The 13,535-nt window shown below is 43.2% G+C and overlaps 2 protein-coding genes and 1 long non-coding RNA gene across 3 annotated transcripts; 1 reads left to right on the plus strand and 2 right to left on the minus strand.

The window, feature by feature from the left end:
* Positions 1–303: 303 nt before the first annotated feature.
* Positions 304–1,478, minus strand: LOC124155119. Its single transcript, XM_046528853.1, has 2 exons — positions 1,357–1,478; positions 304–1,222 (listed from the first exon to the last, which is right to left on the minus strand). Exon 2 carries the CDS (start codon positions 1,207–1,209, stop codon positions 364–366), a length of 846 nt encoding a protein of 281 aa, XP_046384809.1. The 5' UTR covers positions 1,210–1,222; positions 1,357–1,478; the 3' UTR covers positions 304–363.
* Positions 1,479–2,393: 915 nt separating this feature from the next.
* Positions 2,394–9,335, plus strand: LOC124155120. The gene is made up of 3 exons (XR_006864136.1): positions 2,394–3,400; positions 3,491–3,531; positions 9,250–9,335. It is a non-coding gene; the product is annotated as an uncharacterized LOC124155120 (long non-coding RNA).
* Positions 9,336–9,982: 647 nt separating this feature from the next.
* LOC124155121 lies at positions 9,983–12,634 on the minus strand. Its single transcript, XM_046528854.1, has 5 exons — positions 12,079–12,634; positions 11,751–11,939; positions 11,522–11,551; positions 10,434–10,886; positions 9,983–10,327 (listed from the first exon to the last, which is right to left on the minus strand). Exons 1-4 carry the CDS (start codon positions 12,148–12,150, stop codon positions 10,578–10,580), a joined length of 600 nt encoding a protein of 199 aa, XP_046384810.1. The 5' UTR covers positions 12,151–12,634; the 3' UTR covers positions 9,983–10,327; positions 10,434–10,577.
* Positions 12,635–13,535: the final 901 nt, after the last annotated feature.

The raw sequence follows: 13,535 nt of genomic DNA on the forward strand, positions 1-13,535 counted from the left end.
CAACTATGAGCTTTTATTTTTATTTTACTATCAGCAAATTTGTTGAAATTGAAAAGCGAATCGCATATCTCGCGAGCGTTGCATTGATAGATGTGGACTAACATATGGTGGCATTTCGCGTCAATTTTATACATTAAATACAGACGGAGTTTTAATTTAACTCTTTGGTATGAAATAAGTATCATTGAAACAAGAAATTTCTTTAGGTTAAACTCTCAATCGGACCGAATAGCTCAGGTTAAATTCCGAGGCCTCGAAATGGTTGTCGATGAAAACGGAAATGAAAAAATTTACAATAATATCAATTTTTTACCAGTTTTAATAATGAATTTTTAATGACAATCAGATACAAAATTTGACATATTAATCGACATCATTAACATCACTTAAAGAACTAAAAACGAAGCGGCCCCTTCGCAAGTCCCTTGGCGGAGCAAGCTGACGAACAATTTGCGATTTTCCCACTATGCACTCGTCAGCAACATCTGGAAACCTGAAATAAGTTTCCTTCGCTGTATTTTTTTTTCGAAGGCACTGCACACGGATTTTTTTGTTGGAGCAGACTTCAATCACTTTCCCTACAAACAGCCTATCTCGTTTATTGGTCCCAAATTTTAATAACACGAACGAATTTTCTGTGAGAGAGCCGGGAATTTCAAAATCGACTTCATTGTTGACATGCGATGCCAAAACCTCATCAACAGACAGATTTTTCTCTGAGGAAATGTCAACCACATCATCACAAACAGATTCATTTTTAATTTCAGCACTCACACTTTTTCCTGCTTCAACATTTAGTTTCTTCCCCCGCGATTTTCTACCCTCTGGTGTTTCTGCGCGGGATGATGCTAACATCTCCAGAAATGCGTTGGACCAAGCATCGGAGGCTGCGTCAGAATTTTCCTTTGGATTTAAAGAGGGGACTTTACTAATGACTCGACTTTTGTCGAATGGAAAAATTCCCGTGGCTCTAAACCCTGCACAAATATTGGGAGACAATGAAGATCCCATGGACTCAAAGGCAGACTTAAAGGCGTGTTTATCCTTCAATATGTCGTGAACTGTGGATTTTGGCACTCCAAACTCCTTGCAGGCCCCCCGAAGACTCATTCTTCCAGATTTCACAGCCTCAACAGCCTTCTCAATTTGTTGGTTGTCGTGTCCGTGTGAGCGCCGGCCTCCAACGACCCTTGCGTAATTTCTCACCATTCTGCCCTCGGAGCTAGGTGCATGAAATCAAATAACGCGCTCTAATAAATAGAGTATTCGAAATATTTACACGAAATTTTTCACACTTAATGAGAAATAGCACAGCTTTTGGAGGAATTGAGTATTATTACATTCAGAAGTACTTACCAAAGAGGAGAGATGTTTCTTTTCGCCGGTAAGATTTTTCACTCTAATGTTGCGCTGCAAACTAATCGGATGAACTGCGACCAAAAGCGACAGATCCATCGTTTTTATACGTAATATGATACATTGTACCTTTCTTTGTCTTAAAGCCATGATTACAGTGTATTACAAAGCGAAAGTCGGAAGGAAATAACTTGTAAGCATCAGCCGGCGCGATCGTCCGGACTCGCCCCGCGTGTCCGAACTCGCCCCAACTTACGGTACCTCTGTTTACTCGCTGGAGAATTGCTTGTGTTCCAAAGAACAAAAATAAGAGGAATAAGTGGTCGATGATACACAGAATGGAGTTAAATACATTATCTATATTGTCAATGGGATATTCTAAACGTAAGTACACTTTTAAATAAGGATTACCGAAGGATTTTATCGAGTCGCCAGTTTTTCTCGGATGACCACCAAATTTTGGATGGATCACTTCTTTCATTTTGTAAACAACCCTATAAATATTCCATATTGTTCTGTCTATTATAGGATAAAATTATACGGAAAGTGGCTGCTTACGAGAACAAATACTGATCATGATTAAACCACGAGGAAAAATAGTGAATGTAACGGGTGGTCGACCTCTCGTCGCAAGGAGCCCCTAACAAGGAACATTCACGAAGTGACTTTCGCCGATGTCGTTCAAATTTGGTAGGGTAGTAGTGTTCCATAATAGAAGCACATTTTCTAAATTTCTCGTGCCCATAATCCTTGTGACAAAATAAACAGAATATAATAAAGGCAGTTGAGTTTTAGACCTGAAAGCGAGTGTGTCGTGATTTCTCTCCATTCTTACCCTGTGAATCGGCGCACGCTACAGGAATATACGAGAAATATGAGGCTTTTGGCAAGGTAAATTCAATATTTATTACTGCGATGCCTAGAGCGTTCGCTGCATGTCAAAGCAAAACCTAAAATTTCGACTCGTTTTTGCTGGAAATTAGAACAGGCGTTCAGAAATTCATACATTCGTACACGCTTGCGTGGTTACACGGTGCATTTTTGAGTTCAGTTAGAGATTCAGACATTAGTAATTTTCCGTGCATATATCTCAAAATTGAAGTAACACAACATTGTCACACGTGTCTTGAGGATTTTTCTTGAATTAGTGTATGACTTTATCAAGTTCCTCGGGGTTTCTTGTACGTATGTAGTGCACTGCAGTTTCTCAGTACCTTAAATTTATAAAGTAAACTGAGATGCGTTTCTTTTCAATGTTTACACATTTATTGTGGCTTTACTCTCTAGCTGAATTATGGCGGATGAAGCTGAGTTTCAGGCGCTCTATTTGTTGGCTGCCGAAGCAATTGACAGGCAGCAATTGTCTTTGTCAAGGAGACAACTCCGTGACACCATGGATCCCTTCCAATTAACCGAGGGACAGTTCAGAACATTGTTTCGTGTTTCGAAGGATATTATAGTACGCATAATTAGCGATGCATTAAGAGGACGACTGCGTCGGCAGAGAACCTGCGGCCTGTCAGCCGAATTGCAAGTAAGAAATATTGTATTTTGTGAACATCGTATAGGCTACCCTACCGTCATAGTGTGTGTTATTGAAAAGGTACATTTCTCGTAGGTACTGACGGCCCTCCGTTTTTTTGCAACGGGCTCCTACCAGAGAAGTGTAGGCCAAGATTTTTTTTATCCTTGTCGCAACCAGCGGTCAGTAGGGCCATCAAATACGTTGCTAGAGGAATAATGGAGGAACTAGGCCAAAGATGGATTAAATTTCCTGTGACGGATGAGAGGCGGAATACCATTAAAAGAAGGTTTTGTGATTAACTTAAATTTTTCATATGAGATTTTCTACAATATTCCTTACTTTCTTTCCACCTTTTATTGACTCAATTGTTATGACTTATTCTACAGATTCAGGGAAGCGCATGGAATTAAAGGCGTTATTGGGTGTATTAACTGCACTCAGATGGCAATTGTGAGGCCCCACATCCGTGAGGAAGCATACTTTAACTATAAAGGCTTCCATTCACTTAATGTACAAGCTGTAAGTGCAATAACTCCTCGCTTGCATGACCTTCTCAAATCTCCTTTTTGGCCTTTCTCTCCAATACTAACACCATTTAATGTTTTCCAGGTGAGCTCTTATGATCTGGTAATTTTGAGCCTAAATACTAGGTTCCCTGCCCCGCACGGGGGGAAGAGAGTAATCTCTTCCTTTGGGGAGCCGCGCCCCCACGGACCCGAGCCCACCGGGGAGACAACCTCGTCAAAAAACCCTTCGCACGCTAGGATAGCGTCCAGACAGCATGTGACTCTGCTGTGCTGAGTAGCCGAAACATCTGGCGTCCAGATTCACCCACGTGTTTGCCGTGCGTGGAGACCCGTACAAGGGGGAGAAGGGGATCCTGGTGGGTGAGTTCTCCGGCTCCCAGCTGGGCGTCGGAAACCCGGTATGGGCCGGAGTTCAATACCCCACTTCGGCCCTGGATTCCCCGAAAAACGGGCGGCCGAGAAGAGCCCAGCTCGGTCAATCGGCTCCTGGCGGCTGGGGAGCTTGGCGGCTCCTTCCGAGCGTACGCCAGGACGGGTTAGTGCTGGAGATATGGGGGTCTCCGTAGGGCGGCCGAAGGTGCGTGGGTTCGGAGGGCCCCCGCGCTGGAGGTTCTAACCCAAAAGAGACCCCCTATCAAAGGTTCCTATATCCCTTGGGTAGCCCTGGCGACCACACCGGATCTCGGTGTGGCGTCCCGAATGTGTGGCTCCGTGGTGGGTGGGGAGCCCAGGGGATGAATTATGTTCTTACTTTCATGGAGACGATTACTCTTCCTCCACCAAAAAGATCCCGCCCGGACACGGGCGGAGGAGAAAAGTCTTTTGAAAGCTCGAAGCGTTTTTTGTCTATGAAATGCGCCAAAGAAGGTGACACTCTGAAAAAGGTGTCTCCCTTTTTCATAAAAAAAGCTATGCAATCGATAATTACTGGAGAGCCAAATTCGGTGAAAAAACTAAGAGATGGTACCCTACTAATAGAGACTGCGAACAACATCCAAGCTGAAAAATTGCTTAAAACTGAAAAATTACACGACATCCCAGTTAAAGTCGAGATCCACCGCACTCTAAATACCTCTAAGGGAGTAATAAGTCACTACGACCTTCTTTACGTGGAACCAGAAGAGATCAAGAGAGAGATGGCCCCCCAGGGCGTCATCGACTGCCGCAGACTGACTACGAAGCGAAACGGTGAAGTGATAAATACCACGTCAGTAATTCTCACGTTCGCTCTAGACAAACTGCCCGTTAAAGTCTTCTTAGGATACGAATCTGTAACTGTGCGACCATTCTTCCCTCAACCGATGCGCTGCTTCCAATGCCAAAAATTCGGCCACATCGCACCGCGATGTGAGGGCAAGGCCACCTGCCCGCGCTGCGGCAAGGACAAGCACGATGGGGACAAATGTGCGGAAGCGGCCTGCTGCGTGAATTGCGAGGGTACCCACGCGGCTTACTCTCGCGATTGCCCGAAAATGAAAGAGGAACGGAAGATTATGGAAATAAAAACTATGGAAAAAATATCTTACCTGGAGGCAAGGAAAAAGTTCAAAGCCCTTAGTGCCCCCTCTTTCTCGCGTTCCTTTGCCGCAATCGCCTCTGCTCCAGTTAAGAAGTGCACCATTTCTACACAGACGGAACCTGAAAAGCAGATAGATTTATTAAAAAAAACAAATGCGAGTAACAATAGCAATACTAAAAAAAACACCCCTAACTCCTCCGTAGTGTCTCCCAAAAATACAACAAAGAAAACCACCAGAAAACCTGACCAGCGAGAGAAAACTCCCTCTCCTGGTCCCTCCGGCAAAGGTATGGAACCGATGCAGGAGGACATAGACGAAGATCTCTGTATTTCGGACACAGAGATCGAAAAAGTCAGGAATAAGGGAAGGAAAAGTCGCTTAAAGCGATGATTCCACAGACTTCCGGGCTAATGCTGCTCCAAGTTTCAATATTGACATCCTTTTTTTTCTGTTTTTATTTATCTTTTACCCTTTTTAAACCCTTTTTATGAATTTTATATTACAATGGAATTGTAATGGATTTTATCGGCATAAGGAGGAGCTGGCTGTTTTAATAAATGATTTTAACCCTTTCTGTATATGTTTGCAGGAAACGCGTTTTAAAGATACAGACAAGGGATATTTAAAACATTTTAAAACTTTTAGACTGGACGATACTAGTGGCCAACGAGCCCATGGTGGAGTTTCGGTTTTTGTCCGGGAGGCTCTTTACACCTCCCGAATAAATCTTAACACACCGTTCCAAGCGGTAGCGGTGACGGTGCACGCTCCCGAGGCGATAACGGTGTGCAACGTTTACCTGCCGGAGGGTGCACCCGTCACCCGTTTTAATCTAGAATCCCTTGTTCACCAGCTACCTCAGCCTTTTATTTTACTCGGAGATTTTAATGCTCACGATCGTCTATGGGGAAGCACCCCGGAACAGTGCAACCGCAGGGGACGTATTTTATCAAGTTTTATTAGTGATTTTAACCTTTTTTTACTCAATAACGGCGAGAAAACCCGTTTTAACTCTTATAGCGGCGATTCTTCCTCCATTGACTTGAGTATTTTATCGACTAGTTTGGTCAATAAACTCAAACTCTCTGTGCATAAGGATCTTAGTGGGAGCGATCACTTTCCCCTTTTAATCAAAAGGGAGCAAAATATAAACCCCGATTTTATTAGACCAGGCTGTTGGATTGTCCGGAAAGCTGATTGGCATCTTTTTAACTCAAATTTTAACTACGTGTGGGATAAAAACAACGACTGTGTAACAAACGTAAATCTTTTGACATCCAGCATCATTCAAGCCGCCGAAATTAGCATACCACGATCTCGAAGCATCCTTCCAAGAAATGCGGTGCCATGGTGGAATGAAACCTGCGCAGAAGCCATTAAAAAACGTAAGAAAGCTCTCCGAATTTTCAACAAGTATCCTACAGCAAATAATCTCTCCGCTTTTCGGCGACTAAGAGCGAAAGCGCGTCAGGTAATAAAGGACGCAAAGAGGATTTCTTGGATGAATTTTGTCTCCGGTGTCAACCACAGGACTCCACTTGCACAGGTATGGCGTAAGGTGAGGAGCATATCGGGTAGCAGCCAGCATCTAGGTATATCCTTCCTAGAAGTCGAAGGAAAGGTTATCACTTCTCCAGCTGCGATAGGGAACGTATTCGCCCAATTACTCGCCAAAGTGAGCAGCGACGAATGCTATGACCCTTCTTTTGCGACCCTCAAGAAAAGGCTCGAGAACGTCCCTATATCCTTTATGGAGCCTAAAACAACGGCAGACTACAATATGCCATTTACCATTTGGGAGCTGAAATCTGCCATTCATGACTCCCACGACACGTCCCCAGGACCCGACGAGATCCACAATGCCTTCCTCCGAAATCTATCGGAATCGGCGTTGCTGGAAATCCTTGAAACTTTTAATCAGCTCTGGGCCAATGGGGATTTTCCTCCGTCCTGGCGGGAGTCCGTCATTGTCCCCATCCCAAAACATGGAAAAGACCGAGCTGACCCGAATTCTTACCGGCCGATTTCTCTCACCAGCTGCCTGTGCAAGTTAATGGAGCGAATGGTAAATCGACGTCTCATTTGGTGGCTGGAGCGTCGAAAACTCCTCTCTAGGATACAATGCGGATTCAGACGGAACCGTTCCACAATGGACCACTTGGTCAGAATTGAAAATTTCATCCAAGAAGCCTTCCTTCTCCGCCAACACGTAGTCGGTGTATTTTTCGACTTAGAGAAGGCTTACGACCGGGTCTGGCGACGTAAGATTCTACGCGTATTACGCGAGTGGGGTTTTAGAGGCTGTTTGCCCATTTTTATACAAAATTTTTTAACCAACCGTGTTTTTAAAGTAAGGACGGGACAGTTGTTGTCAAATTTTTACCCTCTTGACAACGGAGTTCCCCAAGGCTCGGTTCTGAGCGTGACGTTGTTCGCTATTGCGATCAACGACATAGCTCACTGCATCAAGGAGCCAGTGTTAGGGTCACTGTTTGTGGATGATCTCGCGATTTTCTGCAGATCATCTAGGGTCGTGAATGCATCGCGTATAGCGCAACTCACCATCAATAAACTTCACAAATGGACCCAAAATAACGGCTTCCTTTTCTCTTTGGAGAAAACAAAGTGCGTTCACTTTTCTCGCACTCGGGGCGTCCATGTAAATCCCACGTTACACCTAGGTGGTAGAAACCTCCCATTTGTGGAATCAGTCCGTTTTCTGGGGATGACCCTCGACCACAAACTCAACTGGAAGGAGCACATTAATTCTGTCAAGGTAAACTGTTTGAAGTCTTTAAACATTTTAAAGTTTTTAAGCCACGCATCTTGGGGAGCAGACCGCACCACCTTAATTTTACTTTACCGCACACTGGTGCGGTCGAAATTAGACTACGGCTCATTCGTGTATGCGTCCGCACGCGAGACGTATTTGAAAGCACTTAATTCAGTGCACAACGCAGGTCTGCGACTATGCACTGGGGCGTTTAGGACCAGCCCGATTCCCAGTATATATACCGACGCAGGCGAGCCTCCTCTATGCTACCGAAGGACCTTGCTTCTTTGTAGCTACGTTTCCAAAATTTTAGCAATGACGAGTCACCCATGTTATAGTTTACTTTTTAAACCCCGTTTTATTAATGTTTTTAACCGAAGGACTAAAGCAACCAGACCAGTAAGCGTTCGTTTTAACGATTTTATTCGCGGATGCGAATTCACGCTACCTGAAGTGTATCCTGTTTCATTCTCGGAACACCCCCCTTGGATTACTCCCACTCCGGTGGTGAATATTCTTTCACGATCTCGACCGAAGTCTTCCACAACTCCCTCGGAGTACCAGCGTTTGTTTGCCATGTTCCGATGGAATCACCCCAACCTTACCCCCGTTTACACTGACGGTTCGAAAGATAACTCTGCTTGTGCATGTGCAGTGGTCTCCCCTATCCACGGGAACATCAGAGCAAAGCTTCACCCGATGTGCAGTGTGTACACGGCGGAGCTTTATGCCATAAGGACAGCTCTAGAAGCCCTAGATGACCACGGCGGCTCCTTTGTGATATGCACTGACTCCAGGAGCTCGCTACAAGCCATCTCTGGCTTCTCACCCGTGCACCCGATCGTGCAAGAAATACACTCTCTCCTGCTGACCCTTTCGAGAAAGGGTTTGAATATCCATTTTCTGTGGGTACCGGGACATGAGGGGATAGCCGGGAATGAGATAGCAGACGCTATGGCCAAGGAAGCTCTGAATAACGAAGTTCTAGTCTCAACGCTGGTTCCCCACGAGGACTTACGAGCATCTCTAAGAAACGTGGTATTTGGAAAATGGAGGGAGTCATGGAGGATTCTAAATAATAACAAGCTCCGTGGCATCAAGGACACGGTAGCAGCGTGGCCCTCCTCAGCTCGTAGTAATCGGAGAGAGGAAGTAGTACTTACACGATTGAGGATAGGGCACAGCCCCCTGACCCATGCGTATCTCTTTACTGAAGAGAAGGAACCTCCCCAATGTGGGGATTGTAAATGTCCATTAAGTATTAGACACATCATGCTAGATTGTGTTAAGTACCGCGAAGCGCGAAGGCGAAATAATCTAGGGGGAGACCTAAAAACCCTTTTAGGAGACCACCCTACCAACTTAATCTGTACATTTCGGTTTCTCAGAGAAATAAACATTTTTAATAAAGTCTAATTATGTACACTTTCAACGAAGACATCAGATGCATTAGATTACTTTATACATAACAATTGTAATTAAATAGCACAGTAGTGGTGCAAAATGACCTTGCCGTCGACGCACCCTAAATCCAAACACTACTACTAGGTTCCCTGGAACCGTTTATGACAGTTTTATTTGGAGGCAATCTGCCATTCGACAGGAAATGGTAGGACTTTGGGATAATGGGAACAAAGATTCATGGCTTTTGGGTGAGTCTTCACTTCTTTTCTCAAAAAGAAAGTGTTGGTTACTGCAGAGTAACAATCAAATATATAACATAAACGCTTTATTCTTGTTCTCAGGTGATATTGGGTATCCCCTTGAGCCTTGGCTAATGACTCCCATTTTAGATGCGGCTGAGGGAACGTCAGAGGCACGATATACTCGTGCTCACTCCCAAACTAGAAATTGTGTGGAGAGAATGTTTGGTGTCCTGAAGAACACTTTCAGGTGTCTGCTACGCCATAGAGTGCTGCATTATCAGCCCCCTGTGGTGTCAGCAATAATTGTGGCATGTGCAGTGCTGCATAATATGCGGATACACCATAATATAATGGATAGAGGGGATGTTGGGGATGTACAGCCCGATGTTAATGAAAGACTGGAAGATAACAATGGGGTAGTACGAGGGGAGCGAGTAGCAGAAGCAGAAAGAGTGAGGGCAATGCTTGTGAGAAATTTTTGAACAAGTTCAGTATACTGAGCTCCAAAATAAAGTATTGGAGGGTTGTACCAGAAAATTTTTATTGCAGGTTTATTTTTTGATTTTACCAAAGCCTTTCATTCCATTCTCATTCAAATATCAATAATAATAATAATCTATAATATACCTATAATCATCTTCATAATCTCCAAAAAACCAACCCTGAATGAAATGCCATGCATGCTGCAAATGGCAATAGGAGTCTATGAGATCAAAAGCATCCATAATAATTACAACTTTTAGCAACCAGTATCCATTGTGAAAAATTCTTATGGGTCATGCATGCTATCAGCTAAGCGAAGGAGAGAAAATAGGAAGCCATATTTCAATAAATAATTTATTAGTAAAAAACTCTACAGCTTTCTCAAATGCTGCAACGAATCTGCTTTCCAACTCCATCTTCTCTCTCATCTCCTTTTCCTTCAGCGCTACCTTTCTCTCCTTCGCCTCTGCAATCCTTACCAATGCATTCTCAATTCCCTAAAATATATATTTATAACCTTATTATTACATAGAAGATAATATTTCACTTCACAGAATAGGAACCAATCATTAGCACATACTATTTAATTTCATATCAACTAACCTTCAGCCTGTCCCTATGAACTTCTTGCCCCACCTGCAACCTTCTTGTTGCCTCATGCAAGGCACCGCTTTGAGTTGGTTTTCTCTCTGAGAAAGATGGAAGGTATCCAGGAAATAATCAAGGAAACAAAGGTTAAAATGTTAATTATCTCAGTAGCATAATCCTTTTATACTTACTGCCTGAGGGAAGATCCATGGATGGGGTAGATGTAGATGGTTGATTAAATGAAAATGGAGAGGAAGATGGAATGATAGGAGACGATGGTTCATTAACAGGTGAGGAAGGTAGAATGATAGGGGAGGATGGCTGATTGACAAGAGAGGATGGCAGATTAACAGGGGAGGATGATGGGCTCACACACACAGGGGGTGAAATCACCAGTGAAGGTGGGTTTGGTGTTACACAGGGTTTTGAGGCAGCAGGTATTGCTGAAATATTCAGCATTTCGTCTGCCTGAAAATATAGGTGTATTCAGATATTTTAACTTTCCAAAAGCATTGAATTGGCATTTAAATTTGGTTATGATTTGCAACGTACGAAATGGTTTCGTAGTCGCTCAAATTCGAACTGACTAGGTTGGGGAGACAGACGGGGTCAGAATTAAATGAATACAAGACAGCCATTCAGAATTACCACATTGTCCCACAAGGGAACGCATATATTGAACTAAGAATAGAATACATAGTGCCCTTAGGCGAAATACCGTGATACAATCATTGCAATCTTGCGGCCGTAGACGGGTTGAGACAGGAAAAGTTCGTCACTGCAGAGCTCCTAGTCGGTGCGTGTCCGAGAGAGAAGAGAGGGTGTCCGCCCACCTGCCAAACTGCCGGCACGAATTGAGGGGAAGTCCCTAGCTAGCGTAGGGAGGGGGGAGAGAGGGGAAATGCAGAAGCGTAGAAGATGACAGCGATTGGCTGGCGGGATTTTAAATTGGAGTTTCTCTGCGAACATGAGTCGCTCGGAGAACAAGAGTGGCGAGGGGACATTATGGGGGAAAATATTTTTCACAATTTTGAGACCAAATTTTGGCACAGATTATCAAGTACAACTAATAATAATTTATTCTCCACCTTGTGGTTACATACCTCGAACACCACTTCATACTCCACAACATCCTGAAATCGAAAGTTTCAGAAAAGTTAATGTAAAAGCTTTACATATTACAATCCAAAAAGGCTTATCTTGTAATCACTCCACTAATTAAGACTAAAAGGCATTGATTCTGAATTGTACTGTCAACAGAGAGTCTTTATTCTTCAAATGGAAATGTTTTGGAACATGGAGCCACTCTCAAATTCTAACAGCTAAACTTACCTCAGGCCTCCGAGGAAGTCCATACTCCTCCACAGGATGGCCTAGGGAGGTCTCCACTCCAATGATATTGAGGACCTTCACGTCCATTTGCGACAGGTCCACCATCGTAGTAATGTTCCCTGTGGCACCCCTAGCAGCTTTTGCTTTAGATGCCCGCCCTCGGACATTGCATTTCAAATCTGTCCAGCACTTTAGGAAGAGGGAGAGAGAATAAGCACACATTAGTTAGGCAGTAATTGTCACACATTAGAATGTTTTTATGAAGTCATCTCAGGGTTTGAGGGTCATCAACTTCTTGTGTGGTACCATATTAGAAATAATGAGCTACCTTTCTCCAATCACTCCCAGCTTTCGATGGCCCCGGCAGCTCATTCAATATATCTGCCATTCTCCTCCACATCTCTTCGTTGGCCACCTTTCCATTGGCAGACAAGAATCTGCCGGACGCGAACTCGCGGTGTTGCGCAATGAACTCAACGAATATATCCAGCTGCCTACTGCTAGCCCTTCCTCTTTTAACTTCATCTTGCTCTAAAGTCACAAACGGTAACAAATTACTCAAATTGATAGTTGGAATAACATTTAACCGGTGTATAGTAGTACATAGAAATACGCAATAATAAAAGACTGACTTAACAAGGAAGCTGTCAAATATTTTGGAAATAAACGCTAAGCGTTTGTTTGTAAACAATATTAATTCAAATTTTCAATTTCAGATCCACAATTATTACTCATTAAATGAGAAGGAATTCATAGGTATAATCCAAACAAGTCATAAGTAGTATTAAAAATGTATGATGGAACATTATAAAATAAGCACAATAATCCATAATACTTACTCGACATGCACACCTTCTTTTTCCCGGCTTTGTCCATAATTTTTCACATATTTCTTCCGTATCTGTAAAAGTAATTGAAAATTTTACCTTCCATCACATAATATAAGTTATTTCTCCTTAGGTAAATATATTTCATGGTCTAGTTATCATTAGTCATAATATTAACATATATTAAAGATGGACACATGCACGTCTCACATTTCAGAATATTTAAATCGATATTAAAATTTAAGATAAAGTTAGTACACACACGTAGAGTGCGTTCGGGGAGCTCGCTATCGCGCTCTTAGCGCCACACGCTTACTTCGCCGTTCGGGGAGGCTTTTGGCGCTCTGTACTATGGAGCTCCCCGAACGCAAATTTAGCACTCGTCGCGTCGTCGCTATGCAGCTCCCAAAACACAAATTTAAAGCGCGTATTTCAAAATGGCGTCTTTGGATGACAATTTGGAAAGACGAAGGGCAATTTTGTCAGCGGTGAATTTGATTATCCGAGACTTCATTGCCGACTCCGAATCAAGCTCAGATGAGGACTTAAATGTGGCAGAGAGAATGGTTTTGAGAAGACGTAGGAAAGTGCCACGTCTTCAAAATTATGTTGAAGAGGTTTTGCCGCAGTGGACAGATGTTGACTTCAAGTCACATTTTAGGTAAAATTTGAGTATTTTACTATAAAAGATGCATTTATTGTATGAAATTCATTCATTTTAAACTATTTATCCACAGAATGAGTCGGGTTACATTTGAATATGTCCTGGGCATAATCGCTCATAAATTACGACGGAATTATCCAGGTCTGGAAATGATTGGCCCGGAGAAGCAATTTCTATTGACGATATGGCGAATGGCAACTCCCGACTCTTACAGGTAATAAAAACTATCGTGATACTAATTCACTGAAATACGGACCTCTGCCTTGCAGGTCCGTAATTCATTGCCTATACAAT

Source organism: Ischnura elegans, chromosome 3 (assembly GCF_921293095.1).
Source record: "Ischnura elegans chromosome 3, ioIscEleg1.1, whole genome shotgun sequence".
Lineage (NCBI taxonomy): Eukaryota > Metazoa > Arthropoda > Insecta > Odonata > Coenagrionidae > Ischnura > Ischnura elegans.